This window comes from Nipponia nippon, unplaced genomic scaffold (assembly GCF_047370975.1).
Source record: "Nipponia nippon isolate SJK-2023a ecotype South Korea unplaced genomic scaffold, ASM4737097v1 scaffold_1, whole genome shotgun sequence".
NCBI lineage: Eukaryota > Metazoa > Chordata > Aves > Pelecaniformes > Threskiornithidae > Nipponia > Nipponia nippon.
This window is the reverse complement of record NW_028262290.1, coordinates 158,194,499-158,214,624: the sequence shown is the minus strand read 5'-3', so window position 1 is coordinate 158,214,624 and position 20,126 is coordinate 158,194,499. Positions and strand designations below refer to the sequence as shown.

Here is a 20,126-nt window from a genome sequence, read left to right as displayed (position 1 = left end):
ACAGCAGAGGGATTCAACTTGCCATTAGTTTTAAGCTTCAAGGAACATGAACTAGAAAAACTAGACATGGCACAAGAAGGGAAGCTCCAGTTGTACCAGTTTCTGATATTCAGTACTGGCTTTCTGTGCCATGGCTGGTGTCCGGCTGAGAAATGCTCCTTCAGGAGCTTTGGGCCGTCAGAAGTTTTGAATCGCTGATATTTTCCAACAGGAGCCTTTTCTCTTGGTGATTTCTCTGCGTGTCCAGTCCTCGCTAAAATTCTCTGTACAAAAAATTATCCTGGAGTCTGGAAATGGCTCAAAAACGTGTTTATTGACATCTAACATGTATTTTACCTTCATTTTTATGTTTCTGTCTGTAATTCTGAGAGTATTATACATATCCAGTCCAGAACCTTGATTTTGCCATACCTTTAACACAGAATTTGTATTTTTTTCATAATGGACTGGTGAGTAGTTGTACTAGACAAACATGTTGTGATTTGACATCTGATCAACTGTGTTTCTGTCGTTCCTGGTAAAACTTCAGTGTAGCATGGGTGTGGCTAGGATTCTCTAACATCTCTTTGGCCAGTCCTTCTCCATGCCTTAGTTCTCCTCAGGCAGATGAGGAGATACTTAAGGTAAGAATTCTGTTAGTACATGGGATTAAATTGAGTTAGCTGCTTTTTTTACAAGATGTTTCCTTCTCGCTGTTCTGACTTTTCGTACGCCATTAGGCACAGAAGAGAAGATAGTAATCACATCATGGCTCGCTGAAGCAGCTTAGCAGTGTCTTTTTATCCCAGGAAGGGAACTGTTTCTGCATTTTATTTATTGCTTAGTCTGGGTGCTCTTGTTTGAGGTAAGTTTGCCCCATGCAAAAGTTTTAGGCTGGGAAAAATAACCCATAATTCACTGGCCAGCACCAGAAGTGTCTTTTTTTTTCTGGTGTGAATGGGGAATGCTTTGGTTGTTCTACCACTTCTGTAGTCTGTAGCTTATTTCTGTGTGTACTCTGAGTCAAAACTAGACCATTAGTATGTCTTAAGCCAGTTATTAATGATGAGTTTTCTATTCATAGTGTATTCTAGCCTGGCTGGAGAGCAGGAGTTTCTTTAAGTACTGCTATTCTTGAATTTAAAAAAAAAGACTTTTAAAGGTCTTAGAAGGCCTTTAAAAAGGTCTCCAGGTGTTTCCCATTGGCATTTGACAGATTGAAAACAGATCTTCAACTGTTCAGAAAGAGTGCTTGGTCATGTCACTTCGTCGTGGGATATTTGGCAAATGATTAGGCTTCCTATTCCCAGGTCCCTGGTCTGTCAACTGGCCGTATCAAAGTGGTAAAGCATTTGGAGCACCAGTCGAAGAGAAATAGTTAATTATTGGGGGTTTGTCTTTAATATACATTTCTGATAATCGTGGTTAGAAAATACTCGTATGTATTAGATGACAGTCTTTCTTGCTCCACATGGTTTTTGCTTTACTGCTTTTTTCTTTGTTACATGGGGCTCGCAGTTGTCTGTGTAGATGTCTATCTTTTTTACTGTAGTCAATTGCAGTGTCAGTAAAATACAAGTTTACATACTACATAGCTGATGAATAGTAATTTCTCTTGTCCTTGAAGTGAAGATGAATTTAATAACCTAAAGGATGGGGTTTTTCCCTTCTTATCTACTGTGATACTGTAGAGGTACCGATTTCTAGAAATATTGACTTAAACTGGTAACAGATGGGGGGTTTCTCCTTTCTTAAAGGAAATCAATTACAAGACATTTTTGGATTGAGATTTCCCTGCAAGATTTAAGCTTTCATCATGCTACTTTCATCATGCTCGTGCATCTGAGAAAACATTTTGCTTCTCTCTGTTATTTTTACACAAATCAACCAGAGTTTATTTCCTTTAAGTGCTTTATCCGGCATGCACATCCCTTTACTATTGGGTGATTTTGAATTAGCTTTATAAAGATTACATGGATAGACACAGCATTGTCGTAGTTAATAGAAACCTGTGCAGTGAGGTCTATGGGCTGCAAGATCACTAACAGTGCCAATGACAGTGAAGTATGGCCTTATCGAAAGGAGAATTCATAAGAGGCTGCCCTGGGACACTGCACCACTGTCCTTCTGTGTATCCTGACAATGTTATCTGTCCTCTCAGTACGGAGTATCAAATGTCTGTCACGAGTACAGAAATTAATTTAATGTCACCTGAAGACATGCAATTAATCTTTTAGAGGTTTTCATAATACCTTTACAGAAAGAGTTGCCAGTTTGGCGGATTTGGATTTTGGGGTTTAGCCGAAGATAAGGAAAATTAATTTTTCATCAGGGTTAATACAAGCTAGCAGGGCCACAAAGGCTGAGAAAAATGGTTTGGGAATTTGTCAAGTGTTGTCACTCTAGAATAATGCTGCTTAACGTCTGATAGGTGTAATCAAGAGTTGAGATTTCTATAGAGGGGGATTAATCAATTTGCTCACTACAGAATGCAAGTTGGTGATACCATTCCTTCATGGGGTTTAAGAATGAAAATAAGATTTGATCTGTCAAATTGCAAGCAGCTCTGACAGTATCAATAGGCATTTTTATCAGTACATTTTAAAGCATTTGTTATAAATAAATTTGTCCTGCTAATGTTGGTGGCAAATAAACTTCATTGTAAAACTGTCATTATGATTATGATAGAGAGCTTCAGCTTGCTAAATTCAAGCAGTCCCTCATAAAATTCTGCTTTTAGAATTTGTGATCTCATATTTGACAGAATGGTCTTATGTTTCTCAAAACACAACACTGAATCTATATATGTATAGTGAGAGGGTCTCACTATTGCAAAACAGCCTCGATAAGTATCAGGGAATCGGTTCTAAAATTCATGGCCATTGAATGGTGTAATTTCTCTGTGTTGTTAGACCAGTTTCGGATCAAACTGTGCAGACTTTTCCACGGTAGAAGTCTGAAAACCATTCACCAGGTAGATCAAATCCTTTTGCCTTGATCTTTTGAGTTTTGTTTAATTACACACAGTATTTGAAATTAACTTGTCATTTTGGCACTGCTAACAGTCTTACAGTACTTCAAATTTGAAGGGTAGTTTTTATACTTTCCCCTAAACAGAACTCCTGCCACTTAAAAAAAGGCATTTTCATTACTCCAGAATTAACCGAATAATGGTAAAGTTTCATTCAAGAGAACTCTTTCCTGGCTGTATGTTAGGAAGGTAGACCTTTTATAAAACTTGGAAATTTGGAACTGGAAGGTCAGAATGATTTGTAATATAGAAATTAAGCAGTAAGCAATAACAGAAAAACATTCTTCCTTTATTGGTTTGCAGACAAAGAATGGAAATTCACTTTTCTGCAGAGGACTTGAGAGGACATTTGCCGTATAAAATCAGAGCTTGTATCCATCAATCTTAGGTCTCTCTGGTGGACTGAGAAGTATTCTACCTGGTTTCAACACTTCGTACATCAAATTGTATGAGGCAGGCCATGATGATGAATAGGTGCATCTCAAAAATGTAGTGTTGCCCTGTACATCCCAAAATGCTACATTAAAAAAAAAAAAAACAGATAAAAATGTATTTGGACAAGAGAAGACTTCAATTTTTAACACCTCCTTCTGTTGCTACATGTTTAAATTTGGGGAGGGCAGTGATGTAAGCTAATGAAAAATGAGCAATACAGAAATTGTCTTTAGGAAAAACAAAAGCTGATTTCAAAGGAGCTAGAGCTGAGACATTTTAAGTAGAAGAGGTGCTGGCAATTTAGCTTCCATGATTTAGACATCATTTTGGGTAGCTTCTGCAATACAGCTTCAGTTCACTTACCTGCTTGCCTGTAGCTTTGCTCTGTGTTTTGATTTACCTTCTGGGTGCCAGCTTATTGTATACCTCATGAGTGAAAATCAGGAGTCAACGTATGTACGGTCATCTTTACAATCCTATGTCTTTTCCTCCAAAATGTTAACGGTCTCATATGAGCGTGTGACCTGTAAGTAATGTTCTGAGGTTTTATAGCTTTGAGTCCAGATGTTAAAAGCTCTTTGTGGGTGTTCTGCTTGACTTAGTTCTTCATGGATGTGCCTGAAGAAGCCGCTAATTGTCTTGCATAGAAGAAGTTTAAAGGATGATGTTGGTGGTGAATCTAATTTGCCACTAAATACTACTGCATAGGTTGTTCATTTTGGCTCAGACAGTGCTTCTCGTTGCGCTGTCATGTCTTTAACCAGTCAAAAAAGAATGGGTGCTAAAATGTGTTATCTGAGGCTGTGTTGTTTTGCTTGTTAGGCACATAGTGACCTAGGAGTCTACGTTTGGTTGTCATTTTCTGAAGAAAACCACCAGGTTTTGTCTTCAGCTGAAGCCAGGGCTACCTGTGACGGGAAACAATGTATTGCTGGCTTGCGGGGAGCACTGTCAGTCCTCGAGCACCAAGTCGCTTGCTCTCGGACCTCTCTTGAGAAGTGGTGCTGCAGGTTCATCTCTGCTTCCCCTCTGCAAGTCATCTCAAAAAGCAGTAGATGTTCAGAGCAGTAGTATAAAGAAAGGGTTTGATCCAGTTGCCCTTTCTTTCTTCCTTCTTGCTGCAGGAACAAGCAGACCTTGCTCCATCCCCTTTTTCTTCCCCTGTGGACTCTCTATTGTTTTGTATAGGTTTTCTTATTTCTGAAATGTATTAATTCATTAAAAAGTCCGGAGAGGTTTCCACCTTTTCAGACTTTTTCAGGAGCATCATGCTAGCAGTGAACGCATAAGTGGCATTTGAGACCCCAGCAGGGAACAAACCCCGTCAAATTTTTCATCGGTGTGAACCGATGTTGTGTGCTTATGCCTGTAACACTCATAGTTGTGTGTTTAGTTTATACAGTTTTATTTGGTGATAATTGGGCTTAGTAGTTAAATATTGGGTGGTTGGTGGCCATCCTAGCCTTTTATGGGAAATGATTGTTTGCTTTTGAAGTTTCAGTAATGAGCCTGTTCAATGTGTTTGTACCTGAGGGCTTCGCTCTCAGATGCTCTTCCTATGTGCTGGGATGGCTTTTTGGTTTGGAAAGAAATGGCTGCAAATATTTATGGTTGTTTTTCACAGCAGGCAGTTAGCAGAGATTAGATTTTAACTCCCAATTATTGCATTTAAATTCCTCTTAGAATTTTTTTGTTCCTTTTAGTTTCATCATCTTCCAGCTGCTGTAGGGTTGAATAAAGGAAATTATCTGATCAGGGCATAGGGCTTATGGTGATGCTGATATTGGAACTAACACTAAAATGAGGAGGATTTAATGCTGGTTTCCTGGTAAGGTTTTGTTTGTGTGCGTATGTTTGGGTTTTTCAGGAGAGGAGGAGAGCTGTTGCTTTTATATTTTTGAGCAGTAATTGAAGAGAGAGACTCTGAAGGAAAAGCTTTATAATTTCTCACTAGTTACTGCTCTCAAAGGTTTATATACAAAATTTTCTGTGAAGCCACGGGGACATTCAGTTTAGCAGAGAAAAAAACATATGTGATTAGAAGTGGAAAAACTAGATGCAGTTTTCTATTGCTTTCTCACTTTGGACACTGCGGATGAAAGCCCTTAAGTGGGAAGAACTTCAAGGTTTTCTCTATGACCGATTGTGCTTTTGAAGTGTAGACGGTGCAAGGGGGTGATGAAGCTGATTTGTCTGGGATTTAAGTGGTTGAGTTCTTGAGAAGTTGTTGCCTGCATATACTTGATATTAAAGAGGTCTTGATTTAGGGATGTGAATTGTGAACTTGCAAACGTGAGACTATCTTGCATATCACCTGTACTGGACTATTTATCTTCAAATGATAGCAAAGAGACTTAGTAACCAGTCCTCAATAGGTGTTTCTTTTGCTTTTGTTTAATCCTGGTAGAGAGGAAATGATTTATGTTCTCAATAAAGATAATCTTGCTCTTAGACCACAAACCTATTCCTTCTGCAGCCTTGTATTTTGTCTCCTTATCCGCAAGAAGCGCATCAGTTAGCATGAAACCCTCTGGCTTGTGACATATGTTACAGATGCAAAAGAAGTTTTGACTTGTGAATATTTAAGGAAAGGGGAAAAAAACCCATGTAAATAAAGATGCTTTCGTATTTTTTTTTTTTTTCCTCTGGACATGCCTTCTATTTGAGAACTTTTGCAGGGTTACCTGAGGTTGTTTAGCGCCTTAGACAAAGCCTTCCCGCTGCAGTTATAACGTTCACTAGCATTTGAGTTCCAAAGTTGGAATCCAGTCAAGGCACAGATACTGCTGTTGAAACCATGCAATAACGTGATGTGCTTTATAGATGCAAAAGTACCTGATCTTTTGTTGGCCTCTGCTGTCTCTTGCTCCATGGGATGTTTTTCAGTGATTGATCTGGTCTGGACAGCGGGACACAAATTCAAGAATCACCTGTCTGGTTGTAGAAAACACTGAACTGTTTGGGTAGAGGCAGTGGAAGGGAATCATTTCTCTCTTAGTGCTTTCAGCTTATGCTTTTGCTGTGCTTGATGGCACTGAGTGATGTAGTGAAAAGAGCTACATTGGATGAGAGAGGCACTGAGGTGGTGTTTCATTGCGTTTGTGATTATAAATATCTCTAATAGGAGCTTTATAAAACAAACAAAGAAAAACTTGGGGAAGAACTGTTGCAAGTACGGACAGTGTTTGAGGAAGGAGACTGCTTAAAAGGCTGCTGGAATAGAAGCTGGCAGAATAAGTATGCGCTTCAAAATAAATACCAGTTTTTAACTAAAGAGAGATTGGAGTTTTAAAGATGAGCAGAGTATTTGCCTGGTTCTTCCAGCCTTCACTGTTCTTTGCTCCTTCTTTGGCAATGTGTATGTCTCTTTCAAAAACAAACAAACAAACCCAAAATGCACACCATAGTTCACATGTAACCCTGGAAGGAAGAATGATTTGGAAAGAGAGGTGAAAACACCTTGCTGCTTTGTATATGAAAAGACATTATCGAGCATTGTAATTATAATGAAGTCTGAACAAAGTGAACTGTTCTTCAGATACCACGGATTTATTTTAGGCTGAAGCACAGTTTCCAGGCTGAGCCCTTGCCCACGCCTGCCATGGCCGCTGGTTTGCTTTAGCAGGCAAGCTGATGGGCGGTCTCTGCGTGCCGAGCGAGCTGGATGTGGCAGGAGGCTGCTCAGGGCGAGGGTTTGCAGTGCCTGGACATTGAGCCGCCTGTTGTGTTGTTGATTTCAGCAGGGGGGAGAGGATGCTGGCTTTTTTCACCCAGAGGGCCAGCCCCAGCGGCCTCAACAACCCCCGGAGCCGAAACAGCAGCCAGTACGGAAGGTCACATTGACAAAGGGAATGCAACAGCAGCAGCACCAACAGCAGCAGCAGGCACAGATCCATTCAGCAGCTCCTCAAGGAGTCAAAAACATCCAGGGAATCCATCAACCTAAAAAGGTGATTTTTAGATGCATATTGCTGCTAGAAGTTTTACTGTCTAGCTGTGTTGCTCTATTAATAACTAGCATTCTGTTTGTCAATTGCTAGCACAGGGCTGCATGACCCAGGAGATGCATAATTGCATATAAAGCTTTTAATCTAGAGAGGCCTGTTTGTACCCAGCACAGACTGGAGATGCCTGCAGGTTGTTTCATCTGCTGACTTTCTGGCCAGCACAGTACTCCCTGGGGGAAATGCGTGCGTCCCAAGATAGCTACTGTAGGAGATGGTACCCAACATGCTTTCCGGCTTTAAAACCAAGAGTTGTTCTGAAGTCGTGCTTAAGCTTTTATTCCGGCTGTTTCCTGCATACGTAGGAGCACACAGTGACTGTTGCAGGATGTTCTTTGGTCGGTCCTCAAAGTTGGTATCGCTCAAAATAGTTGGTGATCTCGTAACTGGATTTTCGCACTGATTGTGCACTGGGAGGAGGTAGGGAGAGGATTCGGGTGGCACCGGCGTGTGCCTTTTCTGCATTTGCAAACTGGCACACTCCCTGAAAATAGCTGGTATTTTGGCTTTTAAGTTATATCTTGGTTTTGAACTGTTGGCCATAATCTTCCTGCTTCATGTAAGGATAAAGTTTCCTTGCTGATGCGGAGGAGTATGAAAAGTCGTTACCCTCCATAGACTTTCCAAGTAGGAATCAAGAAACCATGTTGAGTGTTAACTCAATGTTAAGTGTTAACTCTGTGTAATGTTTGTTACTCTGTTTCATTGCTGTTTTTCCTCTCTCCAACTGTTCAACCTTTAATTTACAAGAATTAAATCCACACATTTCCTGCTCCAGAGGATACTGTGGTGCCAGATCCTACAGGGTTTGGGGGAAAGGAACTTTGAAAAAAATTGTTTTAAAGTTATTTACCATATGCGAGTACTCCATCCTGATAACAGCCCGAGAGTTGGTAGCAGTAGAGAGCGGAGGTGCTTGAAGCAGTTTGCTGGTCTTGCGGGTACATTAAATTTACCCATGGGTTGAGAAGCGAAAAGGGAGAGGGATCACTGATTGGCTTTTTTTGGCCAGACTCAAAATATGTGAGCTGAACACATGCTGCTGATGTGAGCAGTGTTGAAAACTAGGTTATATATTTTGGTCTGAGACCCTCCATTGCTTGGTTGATCTGTCCTAACGCTGAGGCTTTTAGCCTCAATGCAATGCATATATGTAAAACCCAATATATAACTTGCTATCCTTCTAAAAGAGGTTTGTATAAGCAGTGGATGAATATGTTAATAAGTGGCCTTTCAAATGGGCAAACAGCAACAAGCTGTTTTAAATCAACGTGTACTTTAATCAAGTCTTTAAGTAAATCACCAACTTTTGTATCGTCTGTCAAATGCAGCGAGCAGAAGCACTAGGTAAGTAAATCAAAATACTGTTACTTTTGTTGTTGGCAGGTCATTATGCACGGGAGAGGCAGAGGAGTAGCAGGCCAGATGGGCCGAGGACGCTTGATGCCAAATAAACAGAACCTGCGAGTGGTGGAGTGCAAACCTCAGCCCTGTATTGTGTCAGTTGAAGGGCTTTCTTCATCAACTACTGATGTCCAACTGAAAAACCTGCTGATGTCAGTGGGACCCATTCAGGTAGGTCAACCTCGGTTTATCATTTTTGTGCCAAAAGGCTTTCATTCCGGAAAGCTCAATTAATTCCCTGACACTAAATACAATGTGTATTTATTGGTAATTTATGTTTGAAGGCACCCTCACCCACACATGCTACACCTGGTAGCAAAGACAAGCACATGATGATATTGCGACACGAGACGTACGGTAGGATTTTGCTAACCATCACATTCCTGCTGCAAAAGAGTCTCCTTCATTTTGGAGTTCTTGTACTATCTGTTATTTTCTTAGACAATACCAGCACATCCATTCTGTGAGGTTGTTAAAGCTAAATGATCACATCAAAGTGAATATATTTTTGGTTGCTGTACTTGCTTTTATGGTTGACTTGCATTAATGTTTGCCAATCCTTGTCATTGCAGTCTGGGAGTAAGAGCACTTAATGACCACTACCCAGTGGAGATTTTGTACCATGTAGCACCGTCTACTTTTTCAGATGAAAACACTGTCTCCTTTGAAGGATTTTCTTTATCCTTTATTTTTTTAGAAGGTTCTCTTTAGGAGGGGCCTGTGAGCAAGGTTATAACACACACACACACTGTGAAGCTTCTGTTCATAAACTGCCTCCTGGAACTGATACATCAGTTAAACTGACTTTAGGAAAACAGGAGGTTTTTCAAAGCACTGAAGGGCTTAGGAGGCCCTGTCTGACTTATTGTTAGTACGTTTGAAAATATCAGTCAATGAATAATGAAACATACAGACGAGAAGAATTTTTTTTCCTTTCTTTTTTTCAGTTTTGAGTGCCCCTTTTGGCAGGATCAACATTTTCAGACAAATGCAATGCATGAATTGGAGCTGTTCTGTGAGACTTCTTTATAAGTGGGATCATCTCTCTGTTGCAAAACACACTGCTCTCCTAAAGATGTACGCTCTGCCTCGCTTCTTCCCAATTTAGTAAATGGAATAATGCTGAATTATTTAGGTCGTCAATTCAGAGAGGTTTAATTTGTTTGTGAAAGCAAAAATACTCTCGCAAAATACTTTGTCCCTTCATGTTCTGTAGTACTCTCGGAAATTATTCATACAGTTCCAAAGCACATTTATTCAGTGTTTACTTGCTAAATCTTGCATGAGAATATTAGAAGGAGATTAATAGAAACCCTGCTAGGAAGTCTTCACAATTGAGAGAAGTTATTGAGAATGTGCTAAAAAATTTATTCAGTGCTTGCTGTTTCGTAGCAGACTCCAAACTCTGGTCTCTCAATTCAGTGTCACAGACCAATTTAGAAGGGTGTGCTTATAGGAAAAAATGGATAACTAATTTTCCAGTGTGATTTGGTGCATCCCTGTGCCCTATAGAACTTGCATTCTTGCAGCAGCATCAGCTGTACCTTTGGAAATTTTGGTTTCTAAATCATCATCTATTTTCACGTTATCAGAGATCAAGAAGTAGTACTTGAAAGAGATGCTTGAATTTAGCTAACGATGCAGAAGGCTTTTGCGCTAGTTCTGCACTTGAATTTCAAGTCTGACTTGTAGAAGGCTAGAAATGTCCTGGCTTGTTTGAGACTGAATGATGTTTCACAAGTTTGGATAGTGAGTTATACAGGGGAGAAGTGATCCTTTCACAGGAAGAATATGAGGACAGGAGGTCATGGCCATGACCGGAACAGAGATGTGGGGTAGTGCAGAGCTCTCATCTTCTAAGATGAAGTGTGGCAGCTTGATGAACTGAAATAGGAGGGATTCAGGGAGATGGCTATTGTAAGAAAACAGCAAGGTGAGAAATTGTAGCTGCTTTTGTGGAAATTAAGCAATGTGCCCAGGTTTTTAGCTGGTTCAGATGGAGTTCAAGAGACAGAGAGACGAGGGAAAGGTGAGTCAGTTGTAGCTGACTCCATCTTTAAGGTGGAGAATATCCAGTCTTTAGCTGTTGACTATATTCAGCAAAACTTTCCTTAATGAACTGAACTCTGAGATATCGGTTTCTTGAGTTTTATTTATCTGGGGGGAGGATGCGTGTGTCACTCGTGCTTATTTTTGCAATTGTAAAAGAAATTTCAAATCTGAATCAGAACTTAAGGAGTTCTCCTGCCTGGGTGGTGTCTTGAAATGACACGTGCTGATTATCTAAGACCCAAATCCCTGGTTAAGGGTAAAGATTCCCAAACTGTAGGACATATGCCTCTTACGGTAAGCAAGCTGCTTGCTTCAAAGTGACATGCAAACGCAGCTGATAAATCTGAATATTGCCTCTTGTGTGTCAGTTTCTGATGCAGTCAAGACATGAACATGGGAATGGCCGCACTGAGGCATCGCTCCCAGAGAACGGGAAGAGATACTTCCCAGTGACCTCTCTGCTCTTTGACAACACGAATAGATTATGAGCGCTTGTCCCACCTGGTACAGGAACTCTGCTTAATCTGCACCTTCCATACTGGTGCATCTGTAGAGCAATTGATCCCGCACCAGCTCTTATTTTCAAAAAAATAGTTTGGCTCCTGATTTTGTTGCAGTGTGCATATCCTGCATGTGTTTTCTCAGGAAGAGGATCTTCACTGGCATAACGAAGTTTTAACGTTTTTATGGAAACAGTCTATAATTTATCAATGGGGTGAATGGGGAGGAAGAGGTTACTTTGTTTTTCTGGATACAAAAGCGTTGGACTTCTATTTTTAGCTTTTTCATGTCAATATCGTTATTGAGGTGCAAGTACCTTGCACAAACCTTGGGAAGGGAAGCTGAAAACTTCCCTCAGTTTATGATGTTCAATGCCCCTAGCTTTGCCATCAGTTTGCATTGAGATGACGGTTCTGTGAGTCAGGGTTTGGGAATAGCTGGGCATGCATAAGAGAAGATGAAGGAGGCTTTTGCAGTTGAAGTTAGAAATTCAGTATTTTTTTTCTCTTCCATACCCTAGAAATGGAGAAAATTCTCTTTTCCTGTATATGAGCTTTGAAATACCCTCTATTGCCTAATCACTGAAGACTCTCTAATTCTCATCCTTGCTTCATTAAAGCTGCTCTGTTATTAACATAGGAGAAAAAAAATACCATTAAGATTCTCAAGATACTGAATAGAAGAAAATCTTTGGGGCTCCAGGAACAGCCCCTTAGTCATAGCTGCATTTTACAAGTCAAACATGATTAAATTAGCAGGAAAAGTACTTCCTTTCAACATACGGTTTGCTGTCAGACTCTTTCTGGAGAGGATAAGCTTTCAGATACAAATAATGTACCTGCAGTAGAATCTGAGGGCTGAATCTAAAATAAATACATACTATAAATAAAATCACGCATTCCAAAGTGTTGGAAAGTACAGAAGGTTTCTGAGCACACCACCAAAACAGAGCCTCCTGGAGACTGTGCTTGGAGCAGTGACATTCAGTACACATCCATCCAGAACCACTTGCTAAAGTAGATTGCTAACAAGTTGCAGAGGTCACGAAAAATCCAGTGCATTTTTTTGGTGCTCTTCAATCCAGGATTAGTGTTTATACTGTCGAAAGAGGCTTGTGTTCAGCTAGTTACTAATTTTTTTTTAGGTGGTGGTAGGTAGAGGGGATCGTTTGCTAGATCTCCAGATAACTTGACTGCTGAGTGATTGTTCTGTGGAGGTGTTCCATCATCATCTTTAATCTTATTTTCTTACATCAAATGGTTGCAAACATATAACATCAGTGCAAAATCTCAGTATTGCTTTGTGAAGATTTAAGGTCATGAATTCTGATGTTAAAAAAAAAAAAAAAGAGAAAGAAAATCTTGAAAAACTCCACTGTTGTATATCAGAGGTGATGAGAATGCAGCGTTTGTAGGTGTATCTTGAGGAGTTTTAAAATACGTGTTTTACTCTGATAACGCAGTCCTTTCTTTTCTGGTCTCGGAAGGGCAAAACAATTGCCATGTTGATGTGCTTCGGTTTGCTTTCTTAGAGTGACAGTGCTACCTAGTGCTCAGTTAGGGTAAAGGCAGCTATCTGCACTGACACTGTGTTCAAAATCGATTAATTTATTTTTAGTTTAAAGGCTTACCAGTGGAAATGGTGAGCATGCCCAGAACGTGAGTGCTCCTCCAGGATCAGCAGGGTGGTTCTCTGTGTGACACAGAAAACAAGGCACGCAGGACTGGCCTGGTGACCTGTGTGGTCTTCCTACCTGTAACAACATTTTCAGCCAAGACTTTTTGCCAGCTCCATCGACTGTGAAAGAAGACATGGCCAGTTCTGCTCCATCCTTGGGGAAAGAGAAGAGCAGGTCCGTGATGAGCCTGTCCAGTTCAGCCCTGTTGTAGAGCATGTGAGCTAGAGATGCTCATCTCAATGATAAGAGAAGATCCTTTCTTTTCATCTCGCCTTGCATATGGAGATGGAAAGCTGAGCACTTTTAAAGGTGGATAGGAGGAAGTCAGAGGTGGCAGAAAAGCAGGAACAAGGGGCAGAAGGTGGATGAGATTGGTTGCAACAGCTGAGGTTGAAATAAATACAACCAGCCTCTTATGCCTGTTGGTGATGGCTAGGAAGTGTCACTCCCAGGAAAGATGCTTCAGGTGTCAGGAGACTGTGACGATAATAAAAATCTGTCTGCATTTATTGATGGGAGGGAAGAATAAATAGAATCTGATCTTTCTTTTTAGAAAATGCCTGCTGCGCTGCTATTCGACTTGTTGCAGAGCAGGTTGGAGATTATGTTGGTTAGGAAAGTTTATACTTTCTTTTTGCTTATACTCTTTTTTAGCAGGTTTGTATGGACTGCCACTCCTAGTCCCAAACTCACTGATGAACTAAATGGATAGTCTATTCGGTAATCCATTTACTTCAGTGAAAGAAATTAAGTAAAGGAGGAAACTGTCATTTCCCGTGTGTCTCCTATAATTGAAATGAGTGCTTGCTCCAATCTCACTCTTGCCTGCTTCATTTCCATCTCCCAGTGCTCTGTTATCTCCCTTTTAACTTCTTCTCTGTGTAACCTCTAAGAGTTTTGCTGTCAAAGATGTTTGCTTTCTGCAGGAGACCTCTTGCTTTCTACTCATGGATGTCCTGCTGCTTGTCTCAAGTCTCTTTGTTTTTCAGTGAAGCTTAACTAGAGATTATTGTGCTGCTATTATCATACAGGCTATTTCAATATTATTTTCAGTGATGATGTAAAAGTGTAGAATTAATTACAGAGCATGTGTAAAGGAGAAGTTTGAGGTCAGTGTAGGTCTGCAGAGGGAACGGTCCTTTTATGATATTCATGCTTTAGTCACTGGTAATAGTTCAGTTGCAGAAAAAGCCAGAGCTGCTGATCATTTTTTTTAAGTTGTTGAATTAAATAGCATGTGTTTAAAACAGTTTGTAAGCAAACTCTCAATCAAAAGCACAAGTGACCGTGACACGCTGGTTTTGTTGCATTTTCCATTCAACACAAGATCTGCATCTTCCCATGGCAGTGCCTAAGGAAGCAGAAAAAGGAGATAATCAAGATGAGTATGAGCTCTATGCTGCCTAAATCCTTTCCATATAAAATACTCCTCCTCAGCCTAAACCAGTTTTTTATTTTTAATGCTGGGAATATGTCAGGATGTAATCCCGGTTCTCCAGAGTCGAATGGGAACATGCCCAGAATACCTCTGATCTCAGGCTGGCCTCGGGAAGTGCTGTATGGTAGATCTGTACGCCCGAATCTGTAAAGTAACCAGTCATTTGAAATCCCCTGGAAGTTATTGTGTGTATTGTCAATCCTTTACACCTGAGCGGATCTGGGAAGGGGTTTTCATCCTCTGGTGAACCGTCTGACTAGGTCAGCTTAAAGAGAAAATGTGAATGAAGTTGTTTTCTCAGAGCTATGACATTTGGGAAGATTGTGATATTTTGGTTTAGGAATTCATAATAGAAGGAGATTCTAGTGGAGCACAGTGTGGCAACAGGGAAACCTCCTGTGGAGGAAAAAATGAGTGTCCCACCATTAAATGGGAAGCCACATGATGCTTGGTAGAACCAGCCCATCTCCAGAGGCCATGCTGCGTGGCCGGGCATTCCCTGCCTCACCGACTGGCCTTTCAAAATCAGTAGGTTATGGAATAATACTAAATTCAGATCAAATTCCTAATGAGGCATGATACTTTGGGAAAGATAGGCTGATATTTTTGTCATTATAATGGAGATCATAAGACTAAGGATTACTTCAGTATTATGTGTTCTTTGAAAATGAGAGAACAGCTGTCATTAGTACTATATGAAAACCTGCCTGATGCTCTTAGCTTCTTTGTGATACTACCTCAGGTCTAAAACCAACACACTGAATTACTTTTTCAGAAATGTGTGTTGGGTTTGCCTGGCAAGGTTTTGGTAGTGGGGGGGCTATAGCAGTGGCTCTGTGAAAAGCTGCCAGAAGCTTCCCCGATGTCCTACAGAGCCAATACCAGCCGGCTCCAAGATGAACCCGCCGCTGGCCAAGACTGAGGCCATTGGCAACGGTGGTAGTGCCTCTGGGATAATGTATTTTAGAAGGAGGAAAAAAAAACTGTGCAGCTGGAGGAGAGAGTGAGAATATGTGAGAGGAACAACTCTGCAGACCCCAAGGTCAGTGAAGAAGGAGGGGAAGGAGGTGCTCCGGGCGCTGGAGCAGAGATTCCCCTGCAGCCCCTGGGAAGACCATGGTGAGGCAGGCTGTCCCCCTGCAGCCCATGGAGGTCCACGGTGGAGCAGAGATCCACCTGCAGCCCGTGGAGGACCCCATGCCAGCGCAGGTGGATGCCCAAAGGAGGCTGTGACCCCATGGGAGGCCCACACTGGAGCAGGCTCCTGGCAGGACCTGTGGCCCCATGGAAGGGACCCCACGCTGGAGCAGGGGATGAGTGTGAGGAGTCCTCCTCCTGAGGAGGAAGGAGCGGCAGAGACAACGTGTGATGAACTGACCGCAGCCCCCATTCCCCTGCGCTGCTCAGGGGGAGGAGGTAGAGAAATCAGGAGTGAAGTTGAGCCTGGAAGAAGGGAGGGCTGGGGGGAAGGTGTCTTTTAATATTTAGGTTTATTTCTTGTTATCATACTCTGATTTGATGGATAATAAATTAAGTTAATTTCCCTGCATCGAGCCTGTTTTGCCCATGAGTCTTTGAGTGATCTCTCTCTGTCCATATCTTGACCCACGAGCCTTTCGTTGTATTTTCTCTCCCCTGTCCAGCTGAGGAGGGCAGTGATAGAGCAGCTTTGGTGGGCACCTGGCGTCCAGCCAGGGTCAACCCACCACAAAATGCCGTTAATCTGTGGTGCTCACTGTATCTGAACATTATTGAAAGAAGTATTTGATAGAGATTTTGAGTGTGTCTGTTTCTTGAGTAACATAGTTATGTGTGTAGTAGGACATAACACAATCCTTAGAGTACAAACTGGAAGTCATCTAGGTTTTGTAAGGAAAAAAAAACCAACTGTCCATCAGTAGTATGCAAGACATTTGTGTTGTGGCACTCGGGTGTCAGCCGTAGCACTAGCTGTTAAGGACTTGAACCCAGAACAGGTCACTGACACAGTACCCCGTAGCAATCCTTGTGGTATTTCTGGAAATGCGGTGCTGCAGGAGGACTAGCACTTCTCACGAAGGACTGATATTTTCGCAGAGACTTGCTGTAGGTCCATTTGGCTTTGTTGGCTCAAATGAGGGACAAAACCTTTTCTGAGCAAACTAGCTTTTGTAAATCTTGCCCATATTAAACATTGTCAAGCAGAAATATTTTCTTCAGGATTAAAAATTGTTGTGCTTCCTACTAATTGTCACACACTGAGGATTCCGCCTGCCCCCCCGCCCTGATCTGTATTTTTTCTCACCTTACTTTGGCAGTGATCTCCCCAGCCTCTTGCTGTTATAGTTAGCTCTTGCTTCGAGGCTTCTCGTATGGTGATTTGTAGGAGAGAAATCCATACTTTCATGCTTCACGTGGAAGTTTTAGCAGCCATTGAGGTCGGTAGTCCAAAAATAAGACTTAACTGCTTCCTTTAAAATCATGTCGTTTCTGTTCGTGATATTAGATATTAACTAAAAAAACCCTCATCTCTGAACATGTAGTAATTTCAAATAAATGCCAGTAACTTCAAAAGTAAGCAAAGTCAATAGATAAAAATGTACAAATGCTAGATTAGTGGATTTAGTTATATAGAGAATCATGCAAGAAGAGCTTTTGTTCAGTGAAACTTTTGCTTAACCTGTTATAACATCTTCTCCAGAAGCAGTTAGGCAGTATGAAAAGAAATCACAAAAGGTTAAATCTATCCTGATGTATTGATTACAGTACTGCATTGGAAATACAAGTTAGATATATTGTGGGGAAACAAAAATAATACTGAAAACATTATAGGTGAGCATCTATTTTTGTGCAAGCTCTACGATAGCTAACGCAATACTTAAGGTTTTACATTAAAAATGAAAGATGTATGCTTGCACATGTGTGGGTTTTTACATTAATGAAATACATTAGGCAGTGGTACCAATCATTTTGGAAACTTATTAGAGCGCTCTCTACAAGTAATCTGGCTAATACAGTGGATAGTCTGATTGGTGAAAGAGCATGATTAAAAATAACAGCTCTCTAGGAGGTTATTTCAAGATCACCTTGTAGTGAATGTGTGAGCACTCAAACTATCTGAGAATGTTATAGATGCTAGAAATACTGAATGTTATCACTGAAAAAAATGGCTGCCAAATTTATTCAAAAAAGGTGAAAAAAAATTAAGTGTGTTAAACTAGCAAGGTAGCATGATTAAGATATGCAAAATTAATTAATTTTGTATGTATTTTCCTAGCACATGTATTTGGAATCAACAAAAGCAGAAGCTGGTGAAGTAAGTCTTTAAGATAATGCCTTGAACAAAATTTTGAGCTAATAAAATTCCACAGGTTACACAAAAAAAAATGCATTTTCTTCAGACTATCACTGTTAACATCATCTAAATGCAGGATCAGCTCTAAACTGCATATCATCCCAAATTCAAGGAGACGGAAATAATCCAGTAGCATGAGAATGCAGTTACTTTACTTCAGGTTTCCACTGAAGTGGAACACTGGTTTGTATGCCCGGCTGATAACCCATCTGCTCAGGGTGGGATAGCAGCAGCTCAGGACCTACACACTCTGGCAAAATTGTACCTTCTTGTTCTGTGCCCGACAGTCAATGTTGTTAAGCATAAAACTCGGGGTTTAAATAGTAATGCATTAAGTAGATGTTTTCCCAAAATCAGAACATAAATTTTCCAGAGATCTTTGTTAGCAGGATGAATAATGTTCATACTTCCAAGTCATGATAGATTAGGATTTGTTTGAAAACACAATGTAGATCATGATTTATGTTGAGATATTAAAAATCTTTGGCAGCAAAGATATTTATGGTGGTATTTCAGGCCATGGTGGTCATATCGTCAAAGTAACTTAGTTTAGTAATTGTTTTTTTTCTTGGCAAAACAAAACCAGAACTTTTTTTTTTATACCTAAATAAGGTGTATATACCTAATATACCTAAACAAACATGAAGTCATCCTGCATCATTTTCACTACCATAGTTTGAGCGCAGTGGAGGCTGAGACTTTGTATTAAAACAGTTTGCATTAGAATTTTTTGGGCAGTTTCCAACTGGAGAAGTATCATTTGTGTAGCGTTAGTTTAGCCTTTCATTTTGAAGTCCTTAATTCTCTCTCTTGTTAAAGCACAGGCACGTGTAACTGCAGTAATTGAGAAGACCCTGATGCTAGAAGTTGCTGCCTTACCCCTGGGCTGTGTAATGGGTGGTGTTTAGGCAGTTCAGCAAAGGATCAGATGGGTTGGCTTTTTGTTTCCACAGTTGTGTCTGTATTGACAAGTGAAATAAAATCTGATAAACGTGCTTTTAAATAGACTTATCCAAGAATTGATGTCTTGTTGCCAAAGCAACTGAGTATTAAAATTCAAATGTATTTTAGTGTTTTGATTGCTTTATTTTTTTTGCTTTGGAAAATAAGGCAGTAATACAACGTAAGAACAGGCTGTGACATACTATCCAAACTAGTCAGTCAGTAAACTTTATTAATTCATATGAAAGTATAAATAAGTTGTCTATAATAAGATTTAGATAATTTTGCCTAATTTTGCTAATAAGTCTGCACTATACCAGAATGTCAATTTTTTGATGCTGATTATCAAGCAGCAGCTTAATAATTTATCATTATTAGTGCATAAACTGCAAAATCACATTTTGCCTTTGTGCATCTCAAGAATTTTAATACAATAATAGCTCAGTTATTGTGGAAAAAGTCACTAAATGCAGCCTCTCCAGTTGATCACAACAGGGGTCTGGAGCGTAAAGCATTGGGAGAATCTCCTGTGGTAGTTGAGCGAGACCTGATGTTGTTGTGAGGATGAGTTGTCTGCAGGAGGGCTAGAGATGGTTCAGGAGAGGGGAGAGAAGCAGGTGACAGCAGGACAGGCAGGGTACAGCCGAAGGGATACATCGCCAGGTTCTTTTCCAGCTCCTCTTGTCCCATTGTTCTGAAATATTCATCCTTTCAGTGATTCAAACAGGTTTTTCTCATATTAAAAGTTTTGAGTTCTTTGAAAGGAACAAGAGCCAGATTTACTTCTCTTGATTTCTTTTTTTTTTTTAAATTGCAGTTCAGAAATTTTTTTAAGTCTTAAAAGTCTCTTGTTTCTAAATCCCATTATTTAATGGTTGTGATTAATTCTTAGTCTTCAAAACTTAGTCCTTAGTACTAGGACTTACTTAGTCTTTAGTCCTTTTCTAGCCAGAAAAGTGGTGTCAAGAGAATGTGTATTAGATACAGTTCTATAAATCATAATAAAGAGATGTCAGTCAAGGAGAAGAACACAAACTTCAGCACCTGCTTCACCCACTCCAGGGATAACCTCTAGGAGAGCTGAGCTTTGTCCAAGGTCTTTCATTGGTGCTTTGTGCAGCATGACTCTATTCTCGTTGGTAAAATGTGCTTAACCTTGTTGAGAGCTTTCTGATTTAAAAAAACGCAAAAAATCATCTGCCAAGTGTTTCGGTTTTTAAAGATAAAGCCTGTTCCTACCAGCTCAGAAACTAAGAAGTTGCAGTGACTTAGCTAAAGCTTTCCCTCGTAGCAGCTTTCCAAAAACTATACAGTGCAAGGAACCCACT

The 20,126-nt window shown here is 40.4% G+C and overlaps 1 protein-coding gene across 8 annotated transcripts in view; it reads left to right on the top strand.

The window, feature by feature from the left end:
* RBM33 (RNA binding motif protein 33) overlaps positions 1 to 20,126 on the top strand; it is a 108,462-nt gene that overhangs the window by 78,932 nt on the left and 9,404 nt on the right. For 4 of the 8 annotated variants that reach the window (XM_087730115.1, XM_087730112.1, XM_087730134.1 and 1 more), the window contains 2 exons: positions 7,186 to 7,395; positions 8,836 to 9,024. In XM_087730115.1, the coding sequence (XP_087586241.1) occupies positions 7,186 to 7,395; positions 8,836 to 9,024 (399 nt within the window). Of the gene's footprint in view, positions 1 to 7,185; positions 7,396 to 8,835; positions 9,025 to 9,800; positions 9,931 to 20,126 lie in introns of those variants that run through there. The other 4 variants (XM_087730113.1, XM_087730121.1, XM_087730128.1 and 1 more) reach the window with 3 other exon arrangements.